Source organism: Nicotiana attenuata, unplaced genomic scaffold (assembly GCF_001879085.1).
Source record: "Nicotiana attenuata strain UT unplaced genomic scaffold, NIATTr2, whole genome shotgun sequence".
Taxonomy (NCBI): Eukaryota; Viridiplantae; Streptophyta; class Magnoliopsida; order Solanales; family Solanaceae; genus Nicotiana; species Nicotiana attenuata.
The window spans coordinates 136,736-159,573 of NW_017670397.1; the positions used below are offsets into that span (position 1 = coordinate 136,736).

Genomic DNA, 22,838 nt, shown 5'->3' on the forward strand with positions numbered 1-22,838 from the left:
AAACATTGATCCTGAAACAATTGTCAAGTTGACGTACCTTGATCCATATATAAAGTGTTTTCTTTCAAAGATTGAACAATATACACGAATGCTTTTTCACGTCAAAAACTTTCGAAAAACGTGATTCAGTCCTTTCACCTCTTCCTGCAAGCAAAAAATGTTGTAATCGGTATAGAACATTATTTACAACCAAGGGTTGTGGTAAGGATGAATATAATCCCTCTATCCTTAACCAAAAATCTTATAAGGGATTGGAATTGAGGAATTCCTGGAATGAAGCATTTAGATTAGTCGGAACCCTAATGCAGATAGTGAACACTTGGTGGGAAACCAAAAGAAGACATTATTTCGTTTTCGTGTAAATAGAGGTACTCAGTATCTGAGCAATTACGTTTATCACTGCAGTATGATTTTAGTAATTATTATTTATTTATACCAATTAATATAATGAGCCTAATTAAAGTAACATTGGCCAGAATTTAATTAACTGGTTACGTTCATGAACACATTATCTCGCTTTTCTTCATCATGATCTTCAACCCGTCATCCTTCTACTGCACATGGTGCGACAAGTTATCCTTCCACTGCACATGGCAGGAGCCGCTCGTGCTCTGGGAAACCAGCCTCACGCAGTCCACCCTACTTTTGGAGGAGAGCAGCCCATGGCTTCACTCGGGCCATCTATATTACGGTCATATTTTGTCCATATTAGTTTGCTATTTAAAGGCACAGTTTACTTTGTGAATTCGTCATAAGGTTCATTCAGCTACTTCTTGCTTTGTGACTTTGAATTTTCCATGCCTAAGACCTGGTATACCATATCCCCATATGTTCCATTCATCTGCTACACCACGAGGTCTACATCAATGCCTCATATTGGTTGCATTGTAGAAGCTTCAAACTTTTAAGTTCAAGCCCTTGAGATGCCACCAGATTTTGTTAGTTTGATCCTGCACTTGTTGCTTTTTGATATATTGTTCACTGATCTATGTTTGTCGACTCGAATTCAGTGATGTCCTCAATTCTCCAACCCTGCGGACACCCTATATCTGGTTTATGTAGAGTGACTGCTAAAAGTTTATACTAAGAAATCTTTTGATCCCAACAAAAAGAAACAAAGAACACTTATAAACTGAAACTCTTCATTCAGATAAGATTCAGTACCCAATTCTTCCTTCCCAGTTGCATCTAAATCCTAACTTATATCTTACATGTATTATGAGGAAACAAAACAAAATATTTAGCACAACGGCAAACTGGTCTTGAATAGCATAAAATCTGCTGATGACAAAACATTATTTGCAATCACGTAGAGGTACAAAGAGTCCACCATCTTTATCACTCAACAGAATCAAGTTCAAATAAAAATCCAACTCTACTGACAATGCTCTAGGTTTCGGGGACCTTGGCAATTTTCAGCTCCCTGTCAAAACAATCACCATAGTTAAATTCAGATGATGGAAACATGATTTCAGAACAAAAGGGAAGTGGCTTGACAACCATGACTACCACCATAAAAGATTAAGCCCACTTCACATACGAAAGTGAGGGAAAAAATATTTTTTCTCCCTACAAGCAACTAACAGAAGGAAATTAAAAAAGGGTAGCCTCGTGCACTAAGCTCCTGCTATGCGCGGGGTCCGGGGAAGGGCGGACCACAAGGGTCTACGGTAAGCAACCTTACCCTGCATTTCTGCAAGAGACTGTTTCCACGGCTCGAACCCGTGACCTCCTGGTCACAAGGCAACAACTTTACCAGTTACGCCAAGCCCCAAGGCTCTCCTTCTGAAAAGGAAATTAATCTTTTTTATATCTAAGAACATTTAACGAAGTGTATAGGTGTTGCCCCCAGTGTTTAAAAAAGCGTCTGCTTCCTCGCTTTAAGCAAGAAGCGAGGCGAAGCGTGAAGGGGAACGCTTCAGCAGGGTGAAGCGACTCATGTCAGGAAAAGCGACCGCTTCCCACTAAAAAGCGAGAAGCGGGAAAGAGAGACGACGTCACCAGGTGAGCGAGTGATTATATGTTGTTATATAGTTAATAAGTTATTTCTTTATCAATATTATGTTTTGAAAATTTGTTCTACTGCTACAGTTGAATGGTGGAAGCAATATGGCCATTCCACTCCAGATTTACAAAAGTTTGCCATCAAGGCTCGAAGTCTAACATGTAGCTCATCCGGGTGTGAAAGGAATTGGAGCGTGTTTGAACATGTAAGAACTAAGAAAAAAGATTTAGTATATTGAGATAATTAAATTATATCTCAATTGTCCTAATCTTACTAATTACTTATTATTTGCAGATTCACACCAAAAAGAGGAACAAACTAACCTTGAAGCGTCTCAATGATCTAGTCTTCATTAAGTACAATAGAACATTGAGGCGTCGTTACAATGCTCGCAATATAATTGATCCAATTAGTTTGGACAACATCGATGCTAATGAATGGCTAACTGGAGTCCCGGAAGATCATGCAGATGAAGAAGTATTTGAGTAAACTTATGATTTCACTTGGGTGATGTTGCGGAGGCGCGTGTAATTGGGGAGAGGATTTATTGTTTGAGGGGGAGTACCTCAACTTCAAGTTCACAGAGGAAAGGAAAAGAGGCGCTTCTTTGTCCCTAGTTGATGAAGAAGAAGAAGTTGAAGAAGATGACAAGCAATATAATAATGATAGTGGAATACAAAAATCTGACAATCTTGTCAGAGAATAGGATGCTCATTTTGTGCTTTAATTGATGCTACTATTTAGTTTTTACATTGAAGTATTGAACATAAGCTTACAATTACATGTGTTGTCTATGCAGTATTTATTTTAATTTTTTTTTAAAATTCCGCTTCACTTCAAAAAAGCGAGCGCTTCGCTTCTCGCTTTAAAGCGAAATGGGGGTTGTCGCTTTTTCTCGCTTCACGCTCTTCACAACACTGGTTGCTCCTGTCAGCTGAGCGACATTTCGACATACCACCAAAATGGTTCATTCTTTTCATGTAATTAATTGGTTTTTTAACTTTTCATACTACTAGTTTTAAAAAAGAGCAAGTAGCTCATGAGGTTGACCAACTTCCAAGAGTAAATTTTCCGAGTGTTAGGAAGGTTAGAAGAAATAACGAGCGATGCACCAGGAGTGGTGTGCAAGCTTAATATTTTCGGTTCTTCCGAGGCTTATTCAAGATTGCCCAAATTTTTGTAATTTTCTACAAAATCTCATATTTATTAGCTTAAATGCCTTGAATTTTGAAATTTTAGCAGTGCTTGGCATGAAAGCTCAAGTTTTTTTGGTCTTTCGGGGGCTTATACAAGATTTCCCAGATTATTCCAATTTTCAGCAAAATCTCATAGTTATTACGTCATATGCCTTCAATTTTGAAATATTTAGCAGAGCTGGCAACCCCCGGTTCTATATATGAATAAAATTGTTCCTCTAATGTCTATCCAGGGGGAAAAACAAGGAAAAGGCGAAAAAAGCTTAGTTTTGCTCTAACAAATTTTTTTTTCCTTTTCTGCCAAGTGAAAGGAAAGAATGTTGACTGGCTGAGACATGTTAGAGCAGGCGAATCATTGGGATCCAAGACAAGGGAGGGATAACCATAAGATGGAGCAAAGCAGGAAAGGGCCATCGCCGGGCTCCTAGGAAAGGGGTTTGAAGGATGGAACATATGGGCTCATGTGCTAAAAAATTGTAATATTAGATCACAATGTTGAACGACAGATGCAAATTAGAGATGAGCAAGGCAAAGAAAAAAAGAGAAAGACAAAAGGGAAAATAACTCAAGGAATTCCAACTAACGTCCCTTGAAATATCTCACAATGACAAGGTTGCTGCATGATTGACAGAATATAAAATGCATTGGAATTTTATAAAACTTTACTTCTAATGGCATCATCTTGAAAGAGTTATATGACCCTTTTCATTGTTCTCCTACTTCCACCTCCTCGTGGAAAAACAGAGAATCATTCGCAATGACCTCCTCAAGAAGATGAAAATGAATTGTCTATATAATTGCAAAATTTTATGATGAAAAGGGCAGCCCGGTGCACTAAGCTCCCGCTATGCGCGGGGTCCAGGGAAGTTCCGGACCACAAGGGTCTATCGTACGCAGTCTTACCCTGCATTTCTGCAAGAGGCTGTTTCCACGGCTCGAACCCGTGACCTCCTGGTCACATGGCAGCAACTTTACTAGCTACCCAAGGCTCCCCTTCAAAATTTTATGATAATTATAGTTAAAAGAATCTACAGTTTGCTCAAAAGATTTGGCAGTAAAGTTTTCTTTTCTTAAATCGGTAAAGACTTGGCAGTAAAGTTGTTGCTGGACACATAACCACCTATTTGAATTACTACATAAGACACTCACGGTAATGAAGCAAGATTTGGATGTTATATAGTCAAAATCACTTGCGCCAGCCGCTGCACAAATATAAGAAGCGACGACGCCATTGCTATCATGTGCTTTAACAATAGCAAGCTACTTCAGCATTTTTTTAAATTAAGTAATTGATTCCATTGCTGGCATCAAGAAGATGCGCTACTTCAGCATGTTCTAAATGTCACCAAGCTAAGAGGATACTGGTTTTACATCACAAAAGATCTTGGTTGATTTAATTTTCACAGTAAAACTTACAGCATAAAAACTGGACAAGCTAGATATTCAAAACTTCAAGAATATTATGAAATAGTGACCTTGACTGTTTGCTCTACAGTTGACATAAAAGGTACTCCACAGTCCAGAGGGTAGTAGCTCTTCATGGCAAAAAAGAGAAAGATCCATTCCATTTCTATGCTACCTTTGGTAACTGTGAGATTGCTGGGACTTTCCAGAAGAGAAGGGGCTATCAGGCTTTTTCATGTACAACTTAACTACCTTCAATGAGCTAAACAACCAACAGAGACGTACGAATAAGTTCCATAAAATAAATAGAATTCTCTTTTACTTAACAATCGTCATGCCCCATATATAAAGTCGAACGTCCATAAAACCCAGGAAATTTTTTAATCATTGGATCATCTAGCCACTCATATCTCAATTAGATGAAGCATGATTAGGCAAAATCAAAATAACTGATTGTTCAGTCAAAGTAATGGTGAAAGATATGCATCAGTGGCATGTGTTACTATAATCCCAACTATGCATGATGTCAATTCTCCAAAGAAATAGAGGACATGTTCTACCACCTACCAAGCTCCATCAACTCTCAGAGAAAAGTCTCAATTTCCTAAAGGAAAAGTTGATGGTAAAAGACCTGCATCACTGGCAAAGGATCTGAAGACTCTTACTCCAATCTCAATCATGCACCAGTTAGTTCTCCAAGCAACACTGTGCGTTATATTCTTCCACTTAATCAAACACCATCATGATCTCCTTAACTTTAATTCAATGTAAGCCCAATCTTATACTGGTTGATTGATTCTTGTTCTGTCACATGCCACCCTATTTTAGTTCTAAATGAGTCACACATACACCGACCTTTTTATATGTACTTGGCACAATGGTGTCTAGAAAATTTACACAAATACTACATAGAAAATGGTTTGTTTTTTAAAAGCACTAACTCTTGTCACAGCAACGTTTCGCACAGCACCTGTGTTGATCATTATCAACTCCCTCTTCACTAGGTTGTCCTTACAACTTTACAAGTGATACTCAAACACTAAAGGAGTCAATTAGTACCTCAACCTCAAAGTTGTGGAGGTAGGCAATATGTGCACTCTGCATCTATCCATCCAATCTATTCAGCTACATTTCGTTCCAATACTAGTTACATTTGACTGACGGAACATGAATCCTGTGTATCTAAGCTGCTTTACTCAGACTCATTCCATTTCAATACTAAATAATCTATCTTGCATTACAAACTTAGGGATTCTATCTTAAGGTACTTTGAATCTCACGTTTATCCTTACGGGGGCATACAAGTCTCCAAATAACCCCTTAAATTAGTAAAGGGAAAAAAAAGAATAAGAAAAAAAGAAAGCTCTCTATTCCAATTTATATAACGCTCTTTTATTTTTGGACGTTCCAAGCACAAATAATATTACTCTATGCAACTTTCACAACTTTCAAACTAGCCAATCACTACTTTAATATAAAAAGTTTTCACGGAGTCTCTATGTGGAGGGATTTGTATATCAGTAGAAAATGTCAAGAAGTTCTAGGGTCAGAAAATCTAAAATATTGAACAGTGTAATGAAATTGGTCCAGATGGAGGAAATGGATCGCCTCCAACTATCTAGATTGAGGCTTAGTCATTTTGTGACGGTGGTACCCTAACCAGCTTGTAAGCACCTCGACTATTCCACTGAGTGACTATAAGCTAACTCCCATCAATACAGCTATTCGGCAACTCTGCCCACCAAGGCTTGGAAAGGTGGGAAGAAATCAAGTTTGTTTTTGGGCCACTAGTATAATTTATTAGTCAAGTTAAATTCTTAAACTCTGTACCCAGTCAAATACTGTCAATATTTGGAGCAAATTGAAGAGAAGCTAAACAAAAAGCTCATCCATATATAAGGCAATCAACTTGGACCATCACAGATTTTCACTATAACGATTAATCAGAACAAACTAAAACCCTACAACAATATAAGAAGCAAGTCAAACAGAGAAATCAAATAGGGCAAACTGACCAATTAGAAGACCGAAAAACTAGGCATTGGCAGTCTTAGGAATGAGGGGAATGGGCTGTTGGGCTTGGACCGGGCTTTTTTGCTTCGATCGGGCTTCCTCTTCACGGATCTTCTGCATCTGGAGCATCCGTTCCATAACAAGCTCATACTCACACTTTTCATATGAATGGCGCTCGTCCTCGCACTTCCACGGCAGGTAAAATTCCGACTGTCGACATTTGTTCAAAGGGATTAGAAGGTGTGCGCACTGATCTCGATATGCTAATGGCACTTTGTTTGAAACCATTTCAGCTTGTGTTGCTATCATCTTCTTCGATGAACCTGGCACCTCCATTTGAGTTCGATTTGCTCCCGATTTTCCTCTGTTTCGATCTTTCTAGATTTTGCTCTTTTTGTGTTTTGGGGTGTATTGATGAGCTTAAGGGGCCTTGGGCCAATTTTAGGGAGGGATTTGGGCTTTAGATGTTTGGGGTTGTAATAGTTGGGCTGTTCTTTAGGCCCAAATATTGGGTTGTAATTTGTAAAGGGATTTTTACCTTCCAATACACTATTTGAAACCTTATTACCCTCCTTACTCAAGTTTTAATTTAATTACATGGTCATATACAATTTACCAATTATATACAAATAAGTTTTAAATGAGTATCCCTCTATTTAGGAATTGAATAAGGAATATCAGTTATTTCCTTATCCCATTATACTTGCCCACTCTCTCTCTCTCTGTCTTTGTGTCTCTCTTCGTCTCTCTACTCTCCTTTTCTATTTTTTCCTCAATTTTTCTTCATTTGATGTTCTCTATTTTTTTATGCTTTCTTATTGTATAGAGTTTTAATAAATTCATCAATGGATTTCAGTCGTTTTAACTTAGCATTTTCCTTTCATGTTGCACAATTGGTGTTCAAATTAAAATTGTCAATCAATAAATTTTGAAGGTGTTTGACTCTCCATCATTGACAGCCATTAAAAAGCTTTGAAGCTTTAAAATCGAATTTGGATTTTCAAAAACCATTATTTGTTTGGATTGGGTGTTGTTGCAAACAATTGAAAATATTGTTTGGAGTTTATATCTCAATTTTGAGGGTGTTTTCGTAAAAATTAGACTTGATTTTGGCTGAATTTCATATCGAAACTCGAAGAAGAAGAAGAATACATGACATACAATATACTTACGAAATTGTAGTAAAGTTGTAGTATAACTGTATGTAAATCGTATTCTGTTGTGTGCGTGTGTGTGTGTATATATATATATATATATATATATGTGTGAATATTACCATTTCAAAACCACATTAACTCATACACCTAAGAGCACCCAAATACCAGTCTCGCACAACTGACAGCAGTAGATCTCGCACTCTATTTACAAATATACTCAATGAAATCTCTACATCTCCTAGCTACTCCCCCCCCCCCCCCCCCCCCCTTATACATTTGGATCCTTTCTATAACTATGTTCTTTATCTGGTGTATTACAAAATATCTACTAACTTTCTATTTTCCAAAGAAAAACATGTTCCTGCTCTGCCAGATACTATATATCACAGCACTTATTATTGCAGCATCCACTTCCTTCATGAATTTGTTCCATTTCCTGCGCTTGATCTTCATCAAAGTACCTAGGAGATCATCATGCTTTTTAATGTGCATTCCTGTCCATTCCTTCACTTCTTCACATAGCCTTTCTGCCCATGTACACTGCAATAACAAATGTTGCATATCTTCCAGACTATTCAGCTCACAAAGTACACATGTTGCGTCTGCATAGTGAATTCCCATTCTGATGATTGTGTCTTTTATTAGTAGTTTCTTTTGCACTGCCAGAATAGTATGATTCTGTGCTTGGGCTGCATAATTCTGCTCCATATCAAATATGCAATATTCCACCTTAGCCTTTCTACTACTAGTTGGTTGTACCCCATTGAGATTGAGTACCTTCCATTACTAGTAAGACAGTATCTACCATTCATGTACCAGCCTTGCATGTGTTGCTTTATACATGTAATTTCCTCCAATACCAACTACTATCTTGTGTTGGTTGGTGTGTCCAAAAATCACCACTTGCTTTCATGTAAATGCTATGTATCCACTTCACCCATAGTATTTCCTTCTTGCTAATCAATAATCATATTAACTTTCCAATAGAAGCTATATTCCACAATTTGCAGTTTTTAATATTTAGCCCACCTTGATTCTTAGGTCGACATACTCCCTCCCATGCTACTAAAGGTATCATTCTCTTCTCTGTAGTGCTCCCCCATAAGAAGTTTCTGCATTTCTTATCTACTTCCTTCAGTATACTTTGTGGTAGAATAAACACTGCCCCCCCCCCCCCCGAAAAAAAAAAAAATTGTGTAATGAGAATAGTATAGACACTACCACCTGTAGCCTCCCTCCATAAGAAAGGTGCCTATTCGATATTGCATTTAACTTCTTAGTGATCTTCACACACAATTGATGGCAATCCATTTTACTCCATCTCTTTGGTGATAGTGGGAGGCCTAAGTATCTCATAGGAAATGTGCCACTTGAGCAACATGTGATGTCTAGTAATTTTTGTTTTGACTCAGCATCCACCCTTGCAATATAGATACTTGACTTATCTGTATTTGCCTCTAGGCCTGTAGCCTCTGAGTAATGTTTAAGTGCTTCCATTATTCTCCTGCTTCATTCCCTTTGCAAAACAGCATTAGATCATCTGCAAATGTCAAGTGAGTGAATTCTTGTTCCTTGCACATTGGGTGGTATCTAAAATCTGGCAATTGGATCATCTTCTTTAGAATCCTAGATAAGTATTTCATCACCATAACAAAGAGTAGTGGGGACATTGGATTCCCTTTCTTTAAACCCCTCTTCCCCCCAAAATAACCATACCCCTCCCCATTAACCTTCACTGAGAATTTTGTTGTTGTTACACATGCCATGATCAGCTGAATGAACTTAGGAGGAAATCCATAGCCCTTCAACATTTCTTCAATAAACTCCCATGTACCATATCACACGCCTTCCTTAAATCAATCTTCATTAGACATTTGGGAGTAGTTTTCCTATTGTAGTGTCTTAGTAAATCACTACACATAAGAACATTATGAACTAATGACCTCCCCTTCACAAATGCTGCTTGATTTTCACTTACTATTGTAGGAAGCACCTCAGTAAGCCTGTTACACAATACCTTTGATATACACTTGTGAATTACATTGCAACAAGATATAGGTCGAAATTGACTAGCTTCTGTTGGATTAGGCACCTTGAGGATCAGAGTTATAATAGTTGCATTAAGTTGATTGAGCATTTGTCCATTCCTGAAGGACTCCATAACTGCCTCAGTGATATCATTGCCAACCACTCTCCATGAATCCTTGAAGAATCATGCTCCATACCCATCAGGTCCGGGACTCTTATTAACATTGATACTGAACATTGCTCTATTTACCTCCTGTGCAGTTACCCATTTTATCAGATCTAATTGTTGTTGAACAGATAATACATGGCCTTGATTTAGGAACCCCTGTCATGCCTTTCTCCTAGCTACTCCATTAGCAACTAACATCTTCTTATAATAGTTCACAAATACATCAATTATCTTCTCAGTTTCTGTTTGCAATTGTTTCCCCTCATCATTAATTTGAGTCACTGATTGTATTAATCTTCTTTGTTTAATAATGGAAAAGAAATACTTGGTATTATCATCTCCAAGTCTGATCCATGTGGCCTTGCTTCTCTGCATCATGAAATTTTCTGTCATAATTGATGATTCCCTAAACTTATCCCTTGCATCTTTCTACTTTTGTTGTAGCTCCTGATCTAGTGGTGTCTCCTGGAGCATTGCTTGTAGTTTCTGCACTTCCTCCCTATATTTGTTTGCTTCATTTATGATATTACTGAAGTTCTTCTTGTGCAGTGTTCTAAGTTTCTTCTTCAAAGCCTTCAATTTCTTTACTACTTGATACATCATACACCCCTCTACTTGCATTGCTCATCCCTTTTCAACCATGTGTATAAAATCATAGTGTTTACTCCACGTATTACAGTACCTAAAAGCTTTTCCCTTCCTTGTATGAGTCTTAATCATCTCCACCACCAATGGACATTGATCACTCATCCCTTTCTGAAAGAGTATAAGTTTTACATTGCTCCATTGTATCTATCCATTCCCCATTGACAAATACCCAATCTATTTTTGAGCATATTCTATTTGTCCCCTGCTTATAATTCCATGAGTACACATACCCATTATTTAGTAACTCCATAAGTATGCATTTATCAATACACTCCTGAAATTCCACCACCTCACTTAGTGCTATTGGATTCCCTCCAAGTCTGTTCTCCTGCTGCAATACAGCATTGAAGTCCCCCATGATTATTCATGGAATCTGGCAACCCATGCTCATCTGGTGTACATAGTCCCATAATGCTTTCCTCTCATCTCTGAGATTATGTGCATACACAAATGTGACCATGAATACGACTTGCATAGGAATGTACTTTACTTGACAAGTTACTGCTTGTTCAATTTCATTTATTATTCTCACCTCATACCATTCTTGTTTCCACACTAACACCACTTTACCATTATAGTGTGATATATGAGTACTATAGCATTGTCACCCTACAAACATAGTATTAATAACACTCTCCACCTTATTCCTTTTTAATCTTATTTCTGGTAACCCAACTAATCCAACATTCTGGTCATTGCAGAAAGGATTTTACCTCTTTCTGCTTATTGAGACCATTAAGGCCTCTTGTATTCTAACTCATTAGCTTAACCATCCCCCATAGGAAAAATGGTACCACCCCTCCTTCCTTCCCTTCATTAGTAGCATTTGTTCCTGCCTTATCCTTCCCCATGTTCTGAAAAGTATTTGCCACAGGCACCACTGAATGTGTTTGCTTAATCGCATTATTATGTTTATGTGATTGGACCCATCCCTGTTGCCCTCTCCTATGATTCTTCCTTTGCCATCTACCCTGCATATCTTCCCTCTCCATTTCTTTAACTCCCTTACCTTCTTGTACTCTCACTATACTCTCCCCTTCTCAACATTCTGTTGTGCTACCATTTCTGGTTGTTTGCTTCCCTCTTGTTCTTTCCCCTCCATTGTAGTATTATTTTTCTACAAATATCCTCTGTATGCCCATATTTATTGCAACTAGAGCATATAGAAGACTTCCATTCATATGTTACTCTTTGTTCAATCATATTGCCTTTCTTATTTTTGAAGTAAATTATTTCTGAGAAGGATGGCTGGTTTGAAACTCTTTCAATGCACGTTAGCGTAAACGTACGCCGCCGTGGGCAGGAGACCAAAAACCACGATTCCAACGGTGAATTTGGGTGCGACGAGTGCAGGAAAGGGTGGGAACTAGGGCGGTGGTGTGAGCACGTGATTTTTGCCCTATATGAATTACTCCTATAAAACCCAAGAAAATAGATTTTTTCCAATTATTTGCCATTTCATAGGATTTTTTTAGGATTTTATTAATTGTTTGCATTTTTGTGCACGTTTAATTTCCATTAAAATCATGAAAAATGCCAAAAATACCATGCTTTGCATTTAGGTTTTATTTTACATTTTTAGGATTAATTAGTTAATTATTTGTTCTATTAAAAAATAAAAATCACAAAAAATGTTTCATTTTTGCATTTTTGGCTTTAATTCTAGAATAGTAGTTTTCTTTTAAATTTAGGATCAAGAATTTTTTATAATTTTTAAAAAATTGGTTAGTTTTACAATCTAGATTAATTTAGGATTTAATTTAGGTTTTAATTAAAGAAAAGAAGAAAAGAAAAGAAAAACAAAAAGAAAGGGAAATAAGAGAGTTGGATAAAGAGAGGGGTTTGTTTAATTTTGTTGGGCCAAAGCCCAAACATTTTTGCCCAAGTCTGCCCCAAACACACCCTAAACCCGCCCCAAAATCCGAGCCCAAATCAAATACCCGGTCCAGGCCCCCCCGCTACAACCAAAACGACCCTGTTTCCCATGTCCCTGATCACAGCTGTTGGATCCTAGTGATCCAACGGTTCGGAACTAACCCACCCTAAATATAAAACTGTCCAAACGCCCCCCCCCATACCCCATCGAACCCCCCTCAGCCCATCTCCGTCTCTCAAACTCAGAAACACCCAAACCCTAGCCGTCCTGAAACCCCTCGCTGTCTCCGTCGTGGTCCGCCGATCGGAAATCGCCTCACGGCGGCGGACCACCTCTAAACACCACCAAAATTACACCCTATAATCCCCGTCCTCTCCTCTTTCCGAATCCCAAAACGGTTTCCCTCGAATATCTCTCAAATCCCTCCAATTTTAGATCTAAATTCAACCCTGAAAACCCCAACTCACCTAAATAACCCCAAACTCACACCCTATAATCACCAGGCCTCGCCAAACTCAAAAGCTTTAACAATTTTCCCAAACAATCTTTGGAACTCGTCGAATCCCGGATCTAGGTTTGACCTAATTTCTGAGTTTTGGGATTTCTTTGAATTTTCTGTTCGTCTTGGCTGGAAGCTCGCCCAAATAGGTTATTCTTGACCAGAGTATTCGTTTGGGTCAGTTTCAAGCCTCGTCGAAGCATCTGATGCCTGGCCAAGTTCGTCACCTCCTTTGTTCGTTTGGGTCATTTTAGCCATTGGCTCTGTCCGGTAAAACCAATACCCTTTCTTTGTCTTTCTTCTTCTTTCTTTTCTTTTTCTTATTTTGTTTCGCTTCTGCTTCTGTTTTTGTTTCTTTCTTCTAGTGAATTTCTGATTATCTGTTACACATAATGAACCTTGGACATTTATTTGCCATTTAAATGAAGAGTGTTAGTTAGCCATAATCTTGGGTTATTAGGTTTTCGTTTTTTCTTCATTCTTGATTATGCATATTTAGTCAGTACTTTTAGGGTCTGTTAATTAGTTTAAGTTTGAAATTAGCATATTCGTTATGGTAGTCTAGTTTTCCTTTGTTATTATGATTCCTTGACCTAATAATGTTAGTTTGTTCAATGGTTTCAATTCTTAGAAAATGGCTCATTATTGATTAATTCTGGACTTATGGTAGTAAATATCTCTGTTTTTGCATCATTCCTGACTTCAGTTCATGCTGAGAGAGTTTAGGTTTAGCTAAAGGTTTTAGGATTGATGCCATTTGATCTTTATTTTCGTTTGGTTCTGGTTTGGTGTTATTCGCCTTGGTTTGTAATACTTAGAACTCTTAGGGTAGTTAATTGAACAACTAAGAAACTTAGGGGTTTAATTTGGAAAATAATAACAAGGGTTTCCACATATTTCCTATTTGGAAGACTCTAGAAAGGGGGCAGATGTCCCTATTTGGTTAGCAAAAATGTGCTGAGCTAATAAGGGACAGCCAGCTGTCCCAGTTAGTTAAGAAAGATGCCTTTTGCAGGCTGGGAATAATTCCCAATTCTGTTTTAGAGCACATGGCCTTAGGGGCCTATAAAGAGGGCCCTCCCTTCACTCTCAAAACAGATTTGAGGCATCATTCTCTACACTAAAAGTTCTGCATTGTTTAGCAAAAACTCTTCTGATTTTCACAAGAGAAACTAGAAGGAATTCTTAGAAATTTTCGAACTCCAAAAGGGTTGAAGCATGGTTTAACTTTGGAAGTTGTGGTTGTTGTTCTTGTACTGTTTTGCTCACGCTAATATTTTGGCTGAAATCCTCACGTTTGTTTTGCTTTGGTGTCCAGGTACTCTCATGAACTCCTGATTGAAAAATGGAGATGTACAGCATGCCTTGCTTAGTTTTTTTTGTAATGATTAAGAAACAGTATAGTTGATTGACTCTTTTTTTTTGTGAAATATGTTGGATCGGGATGTCAATTAGGACTTAGTATTCATATAAATAATCATGTAGCATTAGTTATTTCATGCATAGTTCTCAGTAGTTTGAAAACTTGTCAAGCAGTTATAGTAGTTTACATGGGTTTCATTATGATTCGCTGGATTTTGAAAGTAGCTCATATAGTTAGGATTAAGTATCTGCTTTGCTAGCTTATTTTTAAATAGGTCAATAGTATCTGAAGTCTCCTTTCAATTAACCTGTATTTGTGTTTCCATGAACCCAGTTAATACAATGTTTCATGGTCTGTATATAACATGAATATTTCAGTATGTTGATCCCATATTTGGTATTGTATTTGCGTGCCTAAGAAATTAGAGTATCAGGAAGGCCTTCAATTTAATTTTGGGCCTGATGAGTTAACGTGTTTGATGTGAGGCCCAAAAATGATCAGATATGGTTTTCCTTGGTTTTGGGCCTAATTTGAGGCCCAAGAGTCATCTGCCTCGGCCTTTTCCTTTGTTTTTTCCTTTTTGCCTAAAAAATGGCTTGTGATGTGGAGTTCATCATATTGCTGGGCTTGTTTCTGGCCCAACTAAACCGCTGGGAAGGGTTGGCTCTCCATTCCAAGCCGTGGGCTCAACCTCGAACCCAGCCCAATGTGTTTTCGTTAAATCATCAGCTGGTCTGCAGCTGGTTCGATCTCGTTTAGTGTAATCGAGCCCATTAATTTGTCTCAATGCATATTCATAATTAGTGTTTAGAGCAAATCTTGAGTTAGATTAATCAAGGACCTTATAATCATCTAACTAACCAATTCTTTTCTTTAAAAATAGGGTGAGGTGTGCCATCTTAATTAAATCACCCATGGCCCTCACAAATATTGTAAATTAGCTATTAAGAATGGGTATTCGTAGAAAAGCCTTTAGGCGCGTTTTTAAAATACAATTGTGATTGTGTACACGTTCGCGTGACATAATTACGATTCTAAAAACCAAATCGGAGTATGCGTTCGCGCAACTTCGACCAAATTTTCTCAATAATAATAAAATTATTATTAATATAGTCCTCTTTAATTAAATGTAGTTCTTTTAGGCCGAGGTGTGCCATCCATTGAACCCCTATGGACCTCGTATTAATTTTGTAACTTAGAAATAAATGTTCGTAGTTTTCTTTAGGCACGTTAGTATATCATCGTGATTGTGTACACGTTCGCGTGACATAACTACGATTCTAAAAACAAAATCGGAGTATGCGTTCGCGGAACTTCGACCGAACTCTCTTAATAATAATAATAAAGCGTTGCTAATTGTGGACACGTTCACGTAACATGATTTTTGACGCGCCCAACAAAATGAGTACACGTACGCGTGACTCGTTTCAAGATAATTCCTTAATTAAAAAGGGCAAATGCACATAGGTTCTACAATGAGTAATTAAACAATTTAATTGAGCCAAGTATGATCAAAGCGACCGTGCTAGAACCACGAAACCCGGGAATGCCTAACACCTTCTCCCGGGTTAACAGAATTCCTTACCCGGATTTCTGTGTTTCGCAGACATTAATACAGAGTCAAATCTCCTCGATTCAGGATTCTAAACCGGTAACTTGGGACACCATAAAACTATCCCAAGTGGTGACTCTGATCTTAAATAATAATCCCGTTTCGATTGTCACTTTAATTGGAAAAACTCCCTTATACCCCTTCCGGGGGTAGTAAAAAGGAGGTGTGACAGGTGGCCATGGAGAAAGGATCTCTGATGTTAATAGTCCAAAACTCAATGTAACGGTGATTGAAACAATTAGCGAAAAAGTGGTAAATTCGGCGGAAGTGCAATGAAATTCAGCTGAATTAGTGATTAATTCTGAAGGTGAGGGGAGTAAATTGAGCTCACAAGTGTAGAAGAGTACACCGATGAAGGAAGGAGTGGAGAATTTGAATGTTGCAACAAAAAACGTGGGTATAGGGGAGACGATCATGGGCCGATGAAGTTGAACTTGCTGAGAAGAATGCAGGTAAGGAATCAGAATCTAGGGCATCTGTGTGGAACAATTTTGATATATCAAAAATAACAAATGTTGGATTTAAGCTTGAGTTTGTAAACCCTACAATTGTGGGAGAACAGAGGATAGTGGAAATTGAGGATGATGACATTGTTACAGAGATTGAATACTGGAGGAATGCTATAGTGTGCTATGTATTAGGAGCACACCCTCCATTTGCAGTACTTAATGGATACATACAGAGGAACTTAGGGAAATTAGGTATAAACAAAAAAGTAACGATGAAGAACGGCATAGTGTTGGTCAGATTTGAGAATGAGGAGGGGAAGAATGAAGTTATTCAAGAAGGGATATACCACTTTGATAACAAACCATTCATAGGGAAGGCTTGGAATGCAGACATGGAATTCACTCGAGAAGAATTATGTTCAGTACCTATTTGGGTTAAATTGCCGGGATTAGACTTTAAGTATTGGAGTGCAAAAAGTTTAAGTAAAATTGGCAGCTTAGTTGGGAAGCCTCTCATGGTGGATAAGAATACTGAGAAGAAACTTTGGCTGAACTTTGCAAAGTTGCTGGTGGAAGTGAAAGTGGGTGAAAAAGAATAAATAAATAAATAATATATATATATATATATATATATATATATNCCGCAGCAGTGTAAGTAATTACCGGACTTTGAGAGGAGTAAGTGAGTTGTGTACTGGTTTGAGGGATATTCCCCTGTTTTCCTCACTTAGCTGCTGTTTACTGCATTTGATTTTGCTATAGAACTGTGTAGTGTTTTTACGAGTATTCTTATCTTCAGTCATTATTTATTTCTGTTATTCACTGAGTCGGAGTACTCACTTTACTCCCTGCACCATGTGTGCAGATACAGGTATGCAGGAGGCTCCGTAGAGTGCTTTGCTGTTGCTCAGATTTGATACCGGAGTTATCGAGGTAGCTGCATGGCGTCCGCAGGACCCGATTCCTCCCCTTACCCCTTTGTTTCCGCATTTTAGACCTTTACATGTATAGGTTACTACTCGGTTGTATGTAGAGGCTCTAGACTCATGACACCAGATCCTTTGGGCGTTGTTTTTGGTATTTGCTATGGTTTCTCCGCACTGATTTAGCTATTATCACTTATTAGAATCATGCTTAACTGGTAATTTAACTTTTTTATTTGGTAATGTGTTTCGTACCTGGGTGGAGAGTGTTCAAATGGTCGGGCTTGCCTAGCATTGTGTTGGGCGCCATCACGACCGGGATTGGGGTCGTGACAACATATCAAGAACTTTATACAAAAAGATAGTATTGATAACTTAAATACAAATTTTATACAACGATTCATACGTTATCTAACTATTTTTCAACTTTCATACAACATTCAAATAAAAAAAATATATGACTACAACAGAATACAATATATATACGATTATACTACAATTTTACTACAATTTTGTAAGTATATAGTATGTCATGTGTTCTTCTTCTTCTTCTTCTTCTTCTTCTTCTTCTTCTTCTTCTTCTTCTTCTTCTTCTTCTTCTTCTTCTTCTTCTTCTTCTTCTTCTTCTTCTTCTTCTTCTTCTTCTTCGAGTTTCAATATGAAATACAGCCAAAATCAAGTCTAATCTTCACCAAACACCCTCAAAATTGAGATACAAACTCCAAACAATATTGTCAATTGTTTGCAACAAAACCCAATCCAAACATATAATGGTTTTTGAAAACCCAAATTCGATTTCAAAGCTTCAAAGCTTTTTAATGGCTGTCAATGGTCAACAATCAGTGTGTGCTCCTATCATATCCAACTTTTGCACAATCTGGCTGGCTTATCAACTGCAATCCTTATCAAAAAAAAAAAAAAAAAAACTGCAATCCTCTGGATCCTTTATCTTCGTGTCTTTTACTCTTTCAAAAATATTAGGGCAGAAACTCGTACCCAGCCTAAGGCAATGAAATTCAGTATTATATTTGAAGTGGCTCGCCATTACGCCGGAGATTATTTTATACTCGTTAGAAGTTGTTGGCTGATAAAATTTTGTAATTGGCCTGACCTAAGGTTGGCCAATCAGCCACTGGAATTCCATTTTTTATGGCTTAAAATAGGTAATACACCTGGAAGGAATCTTACTAAAAGAGGAATGGAGAGAAAATAGGAAAAAGATGTAACTAAATCCCCTAATTTATTGCACTAATAATGGATTGTATATAATTTGTAAGTAATCCTTGTTTAGGCCAGGTAATACACAAAATTAGGACAATTTTAGTAAATAAGTTTCAAATATTGTATACGAAGGTAAAAATCTCATTTGTAAAGAGGATCTTTACACAAATAGCCCATTGAGTTCATTGTTTACCCTTTTCTAGACAGTATATATAGATCATACATTTATTATATACGGTAATAAATATTTTATACATGGATTATATAGTAACGTTTTAGGTTAGTTCCGCTTTGTAAAGTTTAGGTAGGAAATTACACCCAATGACCCGAAAAATAGATAGTTTTGATTTTTTGACCCCCGCTTGCCACATGGAAAAACTTTTAAGGTCAAATGTCAAAAGTATTGCCCATAGGCAATACTTATTAAACTTGAAGTTCTGCCTATGAGACAAGCAGGATCAAAAATTTAAGAGTGACATCGAAGTGTTCTATTTGTGCAAATCACCCAAAGTTTGGGGTTTAACTATCTAAGGCCTAATTATGAGTGGATTTTCTTAAATACATATTTTTTCATTATATAGGAGGATCGGGAAACGGAAAGTTGTGGAGTCGAATCTGTGTACGGGTAAAATTGAGGATAATGTTACCCCCGATTCTCTAATAAAGAGACGAGAGGGAGGAACAGTCCAACACAACGTCAAGCTAAGTCGAAGGGTCCCTCGTGTCGGAGCTCGGGAGGGATGAACGATATATCTGGGATCGGGCACGGCTAAACAACGGATATGGGTCAAATACAGTTTCGAGACCACGGGAAAAAGTAAACAGTTGAGCATGGCAAGTAGGGAGCCGTAATATTCACCCTCAACCAGATATTACCGCGCATATCCCGTCCGATATCGACTGCGGATCGATATTTACCGAAAAAAAGAAGATTTTTACCTTATTTAGACTTGTACTAGGATTGAAATTCCCCTACTATATAAAAAAGGAGAATTTGTTCATTCTAACACACTGTTGACATGCATATCAAAGTAATAAAAGTTCATTTTTGTCTTTTAGCTATCAATCAAAGTGTTCTTCAGTTACACTCTTCTTTAATCGCAACCGATCTCATATCTAGGGCTCGATCGAGGCCGAATTTCAGTGTTCAACTTAAGACCAGGCTTGATTGTTCCATTACGACTGGTTTGATCGTTCATTCTTTCTTTAATCTAATTATTTATTGTCTCAGATTATTCGTATTGAATTAAATCATATATACTTAAATCACGTACAAATTTAATTGTTACTCATTTTTAAGGATAAACAGTTTGGCGCCCATCGTGGGGCTGAGGGTAATAGTGGTGATTTGATACGAATCTCCATAACACACCCTATTTTACACTTGTTTGAAGTTTTGATTTCAGGTTAACTTAAGGATGTCAAATTCTCAATTTGCTCACTTGAACATTGATGCCGAGTCAAGCCACCACGGCAAAAACAATAACGTCGAACCTAGAAATGAAGTGCCCCCTGTTGATTCGCTGGATTTTGAAAGTAGGTCATATAGTTAGGATTTAGTATCTGCTTTGCTAGCTTATTTTTAAATAGGTCAATAGTATCTGAAGTCTCTCTTTCAATTAACCTGTATTTGTGTTTCCATGAACCCAGTTAATACAATGTTTCATGGTCTGTATATAACATGAATATTTCAGTATGTTGATCCCCTATTTGGTATTGTATTTGCGTGCCTAAGAAATTAGAGTATCAGGAAGGCCTTCAATTTAATTTTGGGCCTGACGAGTTAACGTGTTTGATGTGAGGCCCAAAAATGATCAGATCTGGTTTTCCTTGGTTTTGGGCCTAATTTGAGGCCCAAGAGTCATCTGCCTCGGCCTTTTCCTTTGTTTTTTCCTTTTTGCCTAAAAAATGGCTTGTGATGTGGAGTTCATCATATTGCGGGGCTTGTTTCTGGTCCAACTAAACCGCTGGGAAGGGTTGGCTCTCCATTCCAAGCCGTGAGCTCAACCTCGAACCCAGCCCAATGTGTTTTCGTTAAATCATCAGCTGGTCTGCAGCTGGTTCGATCTCGTTTAGTGTAATCGAGCCTGTTAATTTGTCTCAATGCATATTCGTAATTAGTGTTTAGAGCAAATCTTGAGTTAGATTGATCAAGGACCTTATAATCATCTAACTAACCAATTCTTTTCTTTAAAAATAGGGTGAGGTGTGCCATCTTAATTAAATCACCCATGGCCCTCACAAATATTGTAAATTAGCTATTAAGAATGGATATTCGTAGAAAAGCCTTTAGGCGCGTTTAAAATACAATTGTGATTGTGTACGCGTTCGCGTGACATAGTTACGATTCTAAAACCAAATCGGAGTATGCGTTCCCGCAACTTCGACCAAATTTTCTCAATAATAATAAAATTGTTATTAATATAGTCCTCTTTAATTAAATGTAGTTCTTTTAGGCCGAGGTGTGCCATCCATAATTGAACCCCTATGGCCCTCGTATTAATTTTGTAACTTAGAAATGAATGTTCGTAGTTTGCTTTAGGCACGTTAATATATCATCGTAATTGTGTACACGTTCGCGTGACATAACTACGATTCTAAAAATAAAATCGGAGTATGTGTTCGCGCAACTTCGACCGAACTCTCTTAATAATAATAAAGCATTGCTAATTGTGGAGACGTTCGCGTGACATGATTTTTGACGCGCCCAACAAAATGAGTACACGTACGCGTGGCTCGTTTCAAGATAATTCCTTTATTAAAAAGGGCAAATGCACATGGTTCTAAAATGAATAATTAAACTATTTAATTGAGCCAAGTATGATCAAAGCGACCGTGCTAGAACCACGAAACCCGGGAATGCCTAACACCTTCTCCCGGGTTAACAAAATTCCTTACCCGGATTTCTGTGTTTCACAGATATTAAAACAGAGTCAAGTCTCCTCGATTCGGGATTCTAAATCGGTGACTTGGGACACCATAAAACTATCCCAAGTGGCGACTCTGATCTTAAATAATAATCCCGTTTTGATTGTCACTTTAATTGGAAAAACTCCCTTATACCCCTTCCGGGGGTAGTAAAAAGGAGGTGTGACAGCTCTGGCGACTCTGTTGGGGATAAGAACCCAGAACTTCTGGTTCAAAGTTCAAGAATTCGAGCTTGTTAATATAATTCTGCTCGGCTTTATTTATTGTTAATATTACTGTATTTTGTGAACCTAATGTGCCAACTGCTGTTTATTTGCCATTTCAATATTGCTTGAATTTTATTAAAATGCCTTCTTGCGCCACCCTTCTGAGTCTTCAAAAATGGTGCACACGTACGCGTGGCCCACTTTTTGTTAGAAGTCATACCAGTTAGAACGAGGCTTGGGTCAGCAACAAGGCCGGGCAGACTTTCGTGCTCCCGCTACGTTGCCCCACCTCGGCTCGAGTTGTCCGCTCGGGTAAGCCAGGTCTAGAACACAACCCCAGGTTTAAACCTAGAATAACATAACCTCATGCCGGATCCCTAGTAGGCACGTTTGTTTTCATCATATGCATTTGACTTAGGGGACTCAACACAGGGGTTGGGTCCGTCTAGGACAGGTGTACCCCAAATAACAGACCATCCTGATGCATCTTACGTGCTATTTGAACATTTATTTATTTCGGCTTGCATGCTGACCGGCTAGGAAAGACAATCAGGGGAAAAACCAAGAGTGGCATAGAAAGGAAATAAACCCGATTTTGAAAACCTCGGTATTTGAAAATATCCCGAAACTCCGCCGATTTTTTTTTAAAAAAAAGAGGGATTTAGAAAAGAAACAAAAAAAGAAAAAAAAGAGCAAAAATATCCCGAATCATCATAATTTCTTTAAAATTATGTCAAGACTGCCCGAACTACGCGGGTCTGATTCCCACCGGATGTGGGATAAGTAGGCAACCTACATAGGGTCCGGCCTTCTTTTTGCAAAATTAACCAAATAAAGTGAATTCGTAGGTAGGGATCTATGTCAAGAATAAGCCGACCCAGCTTCGGTGTCGTTCTCTCCGAGATAGCCTTAGAGTATTTTTCGATTGTCGAAGGGCTATTTTTGTAGAGAACGAACAAATCTGTGAGTAAGGGGTCATTTTTCTAAGTGTCTTCCCCCGGCCTCAAAATTTATTTGAAATTGCGAAGAGGCCACATTTATGAAAGCAGCCACTTTTGTGTAGAAGGGGAAAGGGGTCATTTTCTTTGGGAGTCGAAAACTGTTTCCTCAAAAATCTAGCAGAGTCAACCCTAACCCTAAC

The 22,838-nt window shown here is 38.0% G+C and overlaps 1 protein-coding gene across 1 annotated transcript; it reads right to left on the bottom strand.

Annotated features, from left to right (window-relative positions):
* Positions 1-1,110: 1,110 nt before the first annotated feature.
* On the bottom strand, positions 1,111-7,035 carry LOC109238849 (NADH dehydrogenase [ubiquinone] 1 beta subcomplex subunit 7-like). The gene is made up of 2 exons (XM_019405328.1): positions 6,621-7,035; positions 1,111-1,423 (listed from the first exon to the last, which is right to left on the bottom strand). Exon 1 carries the CDS (start codon positions 6,952-6,954, stop codon positions 6,640-6,642), a length of 315 nt encoding a protein of 104 aa, XP_019260873.1. The 5' UTR covers positions 6,955-7,035; the 3' UTR covers positions 1,111-1,423; positions 6,621-6,639.
* Between the last annotated feature and the right edge of the window lie 15,803 nt (positions 7,036-22,838).